The following is a 6,000-nucleotide window of genomic DNA, read 5'->3' as shown; positions in this document are numbered from 1 at the left end:
TCAATCCAAAATGCTTAGAAGTTATATACAGTGGACCTATTATTTTTGCTAACTTTTCCATTAACGATCTACCAACCCCAATTTGAAATGTGGACTCGTCACACCACAGAACACTTTTCCACTTTGCATCAGTCCATTTTAGGTGAGCTCGGGCCCAGCGAAGCCGACGGCGTTTCTGGGTGTTGTTGATAAATGGCTTCACTTTGCATAGTAGAGTTTTAACTAGAGATGTCCGATAATGGCTTTTTTGCCGATATCCGATATTCCGATATTGTCCAACTCTTAATTACCGATTCCGATATCAACCATCAGGGCGCAGGTACAGAACTATCAAATTCCGGAGGGCCCGCCTCAGGAAAAGCCTTATCCTTGCAGCTATAGCCGCCCTTAACAGCAGGACCGGCTGACCTGTCTGACAAGCCTGTAAATGTGTGTTAGTCATGTATGATGTCTTTTTTTTTTTTTTTTGTGTGATGTGTAATGTTTAGTGTTTAAATGTACGGCAGTGACAATGAATTTCCCCAAGGGGACCAATAAATCTAATCTAATCTAACCGATACCGATATATACAGTCGTGGAATTAACACATTATTATGCCTAATTTTGTTGTGATGCCCCGCTGGATGCATTAAACAATGTAACAAGGTTTTCCAAAATAAATCAACTCAAGTTATGGGAAAAAAATGCCAACAGGGCACTGCCATATTTATTATTGAAGTCACAAAGTGCGTTATTTTTTTAACACGCCTCTAAACAGCAGCTTGGAATTTGAGAGAGCATGAGGAGGTTGAGATGGGGGGGTAGGGGGTAGCGGGGGGTGTATATTGTAGCGTCCCGGAAGAGTTAGTGCTGCAAGGGGTTCTGGGTATTTGTTCTGTTGTGTTTATGTTGTGCTACGGTGCGGATGTTCTCCCGAAATGTGTTTGTCATTCTTGTTTGGTGTGGGTTCACAGTGTGGCGCATATTTGTAACAGTGTTAAAGTTGTTTAGACGGCCACCCTCAGTGTGACCTGTATGGCTTGTGTGTGTGAAAAGCCGTAGATATGATGTGATTGGGCCGGCACGCAAAGGCAGTGCCTTTAAGGTTTATTGGCGCTCTGTGCTTCTCCCTACGTCCGTGTACCACTCCGTACAGCGGCGTTTTAAAAAGTTATAAATTTTACTTTTTGAAACCGATACCGATCATTTCCAATGTTACATTTTAAAGCATTTATCGGCCGATAATATCGGCAGTATAATAAAACATATTATCGGACATTCCTAGTTTTAACTTGCACTTACAGATGTAGCGACCAACTGTAGTTACCGACAGTGGTTTTCTGAAGTGTTCCTGAGCCCATGTGGTGATATCCTTTACACACTGATGTCGCTTTTTGATGCGGTACCGCCTGAGGGATCGAAGGTCACGGGCATTCAATGTGGGTTTTCGGCCTTGCCGCTTACGTGCAGTGATTTTCTCCAGATAATCTGAACCTTTTGATGATAGACAATATTCAATTGATGGTAAATGGGTTATACTTGTATAGCGTTTTTCAACCTTCAAGGTACTCAAAGCGCATTGACACTATTTCCACATTCACCCATTCACACACACATTCACACACTGATGGCCCTAACCACGACACATCAGGAGTAAGGGTGAAGTGTCTTGCTCAAGGACACAACGGGCATGACGAGGTTGGTAGAAGGTGGGGATCGAACCAGGAACCCTCAGGTTGCTGGCACGGCCGCTCTCCCAACCGCGCCACGCCGTCCCCAGTTGAACGTGCCAACTTCACGGCACGGTTTGGGTTTTGTAGGAAGTAGCTTTTTCCATGAGGCTGACTGTGTTATGTTGTGCCCCACAACCTGTTCGTACTCTAAATATTGTACTTATTACACACCAGCTGTTTGATTGTAACATTAATCTTTTTTGTAGTGATCATTTACAAATTTAGGTGTGGAAATCGCCATGTAAAATTGCTAATGCTAATAGTAGCCTGTCTATGGCAAATCCAATGTAAATTAGCATCACGCTGGTGTGTCTCGTTCCAAACGATGAGTTTGAGGCGTGTTTTTCGCAGTTTACTCTGATTCTAAGCTCCCTAAAAAGTAAAAAAGTGTTCAAAAAATACAATTCAATTAAAAAAACTAATGAAAAAATATAGAACATTTAATTAAAAAAATAAATAGAATATATATATATATATATATGTCTTAATAAGGTTATCCAAAAAATAGTGCTCGATACCGTAGTAGAGCGCAATATATGTATGTGTGGGAAAAAAAAGTAGTCTTGTGATTTTTTCCCCACACATACATATGTATATATATATATATATATATATATATTATTTATTTCAAAGGTTAGTACCCTAGTCTTACTGTGGTTGACTTCTAATAGAACACCATTTTTGTGACCCCCCAGGGGGATTGGCTACATGCAAAACATGCGGGCGTTTAAGACTGTTTGTCCTCTGCGGAACGAGCTGCACTTGGACATCACCTCTGCTGTGAAGGTAAGTGCCATGAAACACTTGAGTACACCAACCAGACTCCACTGTGCAAAATAAAGTGCATACTGTCGTTAGTCAGCCTGCGAACCGCCTGGTGGAAAACATGGCTTTGAAGTCCTGTAATTAACCCGATAGGGCACATTAATAATGAGCCGCTTGCTAATGACTGCACGGTCTCCACAGAAAGGAACCTCGGAGTGGTACGAGACCCTCATCGCGCAACACAAACCGGAAGACGGGGTACGTGCACACAGCCGGGCTCACTTTGAAAGCATTGTACTGTACTTGGGTTGTGGAAAAACTTAACAAGGTTGTGCAGTCTCTAGAGGAGCAGCTGAAGAAGCTGGTTGTGGTGGTGGACGCCGTGTGCGCCGACATGCAGAGAGCCCAGAACATCTACAACAAACTCTTCTACAGGTGAACACAGAGCAGGAATGCGCCGTTACGTCTTTGTTGCACTTGAATTGACTTCCTGCTTGTTTCTGCAGTGCGGTCAAAGTGGATTTCTTCAGCGTGTCCTACAGGCAGCTGGAGAAACTGGTATGTCTCCAGAACCTGCAGGTTCCATTTCATTTTAACAGCAGGTTTTAAGACGTGTAGCGAAGCCTGAAGAGGAAGATACCGTATTTTTCGGACTCTAAGGCGCACTTAAAATCCTTTCATTTCCGCAAAACTCGATAGTGCGCCTTATAATCCGGTGCGCCTAATATACGGAATAATTTCGGTTGTGCTTACCAACGTGGAAGCTATTTTATTTGGTACATGGTGTAATGATAAGTGTGACCAGTAGATGGCAGTCACACATAAGAGATACGTGTAGACTGCAATATGACTCAAGTGAACGACACCAAAATTGTATATGTTCCATTTAGTGTAGTCCTGATACCAATATTTTTGTACTGGTACCAGTACCAAAATGTATTTTGATACTTTTATAAAGTTAAAGTACCAATGATTGTCACACACACACTAGGTGTGGCGAAATTATTCTCTGCATTTGACCTATCACCCTTGTTCACCCCCTGGGAGGTGAGGGGAGCAGTGGGCAGCAGCGGTGGCCGCGCCCGGGAATCAATTTTGGTGATTTAACCCCCAATTCCAACCCTCGATGCTGAGTGCCAAGCAGGGAGGTAATGGGTCCCATTTTTACATAGTCTTTGGTATGACTCAGCCGGGGTTTGAACTCACAACCTACCGATCTCAGGGCGGACACTCTAACCACTAGGCCACTGAGTAGGCGTATAAATAAAGGGGACCACAAAAAATTGCAATATTGGCTTTATTTTAACAAAAATTCTCACAGTACATTAAACATATGTTTCTTATGGCAAGTTGTTCCTTAAATAAAAAAGTGAACAGACAAGACAACTTGTCTTTTAGTAGTAAGTAAGCAAACAAAGGCTCCTAATTTAGTCTGCTGACGTATGCGGTAACATATTGTGTCATTTATTATTCTGTTATTTTGTCAAAATTATAAAGGACAAGCAGTAGAAAATGAATTATTAATCTACTTGTTCATTTACTGTTAATATCTGCTTATTTTCTCTTTTAACATGTTCTATCTACACTTCTGTTAAAATGTAATAATCACTTATTCTTCTGTTGTTTGATACTTTACATTAGCTTTGTATGATACCACACGTTTGGGTATCAATCCGATACCAAGTAGTTACAGGATCATACATTGGTCATATTCAAAGTCCGCATGTGTCCAGTGACATATTTATCGAGTCTATAAACATAATATACATTTTTTTAAAACAAAAAAAGGTTTTGTGATGCTATAAAATATCGATGTAATCACAGTAGTATCGACTAGATACGCTTTTGTACTTGGTATCATTACAGTGGCTGTCAGGTGTAGGTCCACCCATGGCGTTTGTTTACATTGTGACGCCGGTGAGCTACGGTGTGTAGTGAAGCATGTTTAGCTATTCCTCGTCCTGCAGGGATGATACTTGTAAGAAACTTACTTTGTCGCCATGGAGGTGAGGATTAATGATTTAGAAGTAGCTAAAACACTGCAGACTGGGGATATACTTTAGCCGCTAGCTAGCCATGTCTTAAAGCACCTCTTCCTGAGGGCGTTTCAGTGTTACAACTCCACCTTTATCATTAGTTTTTAAGCCAAAATGCGTCCGTTCTCCCTTTTCTGTCTACACACTGTGCCTGCTTGTAAGTACTCTGTGATTGTGCACTGCCGAACATGCTCGTCTGCTCGTAAAACCAGCAATGACACGACATGTCGACGACGGGAGGGCAGGGGACCGGTACTTTTTAGAGGCGGTATAGTACCGAATATGATTCATTAGTATCGCGGTACTATACTAATACCAGTATACCGTATAACCCGCCTAGTTCCATTGAAAATATAGAACATTACACATGGCGCTCAAAAATCTATCAACATGTTTTAGTACAACTTTGGTAAGCTACGAAGCCGCACCGCTTGATGGATTGTACTGTGCTTCAACATAGGAGTATTATTATGGTGTGTGTATAAGGTAAGACATATAATCTGGCGTTTTGTTTTGCAATATTATGCAAAAGCAACTTTTCTTACCTTCTGGTACCTGCTGATCTGTATTTGGGATCTGCATAACTCCTGAAAATTTGCGTGCGTCCGCCTTTGTAGTCCGTGCCGACACCGTAGTCGATAAGCTTCTTCTTTTTCTCTATCTTCTTGTTATGGGACATTCATCCTCCGCTGTTGCCATTTCTAATATAAAGTAGTGTAAAGTTCTTACTTATATCTGTCAGTAAACTCGCCATGAAAGCGCTAAAACATACCGGTGTAGTGACTTTACATTATTCACCCAAGGAACTTTAGTTATTTGAGAGTTCCGGTCGGACGGTTTTTCACGGGACACATTTCCGGCGTTGTTATGGCTCTAGTGATCCACTGATGAGGAGATGCTGCTCTGTTATTGATTGAAGTCAAGTGTGAATATCACATACTTGCCATCCCTCCCGAATTTTCCGGGAGACTCCCGAAATTCAGCGCCTCTCCCGAAAACCTCCCGGGACAAATATTCTCCCGAAAATCTCCCGATTTTCAGCCGGAGCTGGAAGCCACACCCCCTCCAGCTCCATGCAACCTGAGGGAGGACAGCCTTTTTTCATGACAGGAGGACAACAGGGTGAAAAGAACTAAATCATCCAGACTAGAGATAAATTGTATTATTATGTTTATCTTACCTAAAAATAAATATATTTATTAATTAAAAAAAAAAAAAAAACTAAATACATTTTTACTATATTTTGCTAAAAACATCAAAATTAATTGTATTTTTATTTGTATTTTTTCGTGACTCATTACATCCAGCCATAGAATTATACATTAAAATAAACATATTTGAAATAATTGATTTTAAATTATCATAATAATTCATTTAAAATGACCATATTTAATTATTAAAATAATTGCTTGTGTATCAACAACTTTAGCATTTTATTCATTACATTTTGAAACTCTCAGAAGCCAAGTTATGTTATATTCCTTAAT

At 40.7% G+C, this 6,000-nt stretch overlaps 1 protein-coding gene across 3 annotated transcripts in view; it reads left to right on the top strand.

Moving 5' to 3' along the window:
- Nucleotides 1-6,000, top strand: part of baiap3 (BAI1 associated protein 3) — a 125,711-nt gene that overhangs the window by 93,630 nt on the left and 26,081 nt on the right. For all 3 annotated transcript variants that reach the window (XM_061981992.2, XM_072916005.1, XM_061981991.2), the window contains exons 17-20: nucleotides 2,408-2,498; nucleotides 2,679-2,735; nucleotides 2,815-2,912; nucleotides 2,984-3,035. In XM_061981992.2, coding sequence (XP_061837976.1) covers nucleotides 2,408-2,498; nucleotides 2,679-2,735; nucleotides 2,815-2,912; nucleotides 2,984-3,035 — 298 coding nt within the window. The remainder of the gene's footprint in view (nucleotides 1-2,407; nucleotides 2,499-2,678; nucleotides 2,736-2,814; nucleotides 2,913-2,983; nucleotides 3,036-6,000) is intronic.

The sequence above is a fragment of the Nerophis lumbriciformis genome, linkage group LG24 (assembly GCF_033978685.3).
Source record: "Nerophis lumbriciformis linkage group LG24, RoL_Nlum_v2.1, whole genome shotgun sequence".
Lineage (NCBI taxonomy): Eukaryota > Metazoa > Chordata > Actinopteri > Syngnathiformes > Syngnathidae > Nerophis > Nerophis lumbriciformis.
This window is presented reverse-complemented; position numbering and strand designations above follow the sequence as displayed.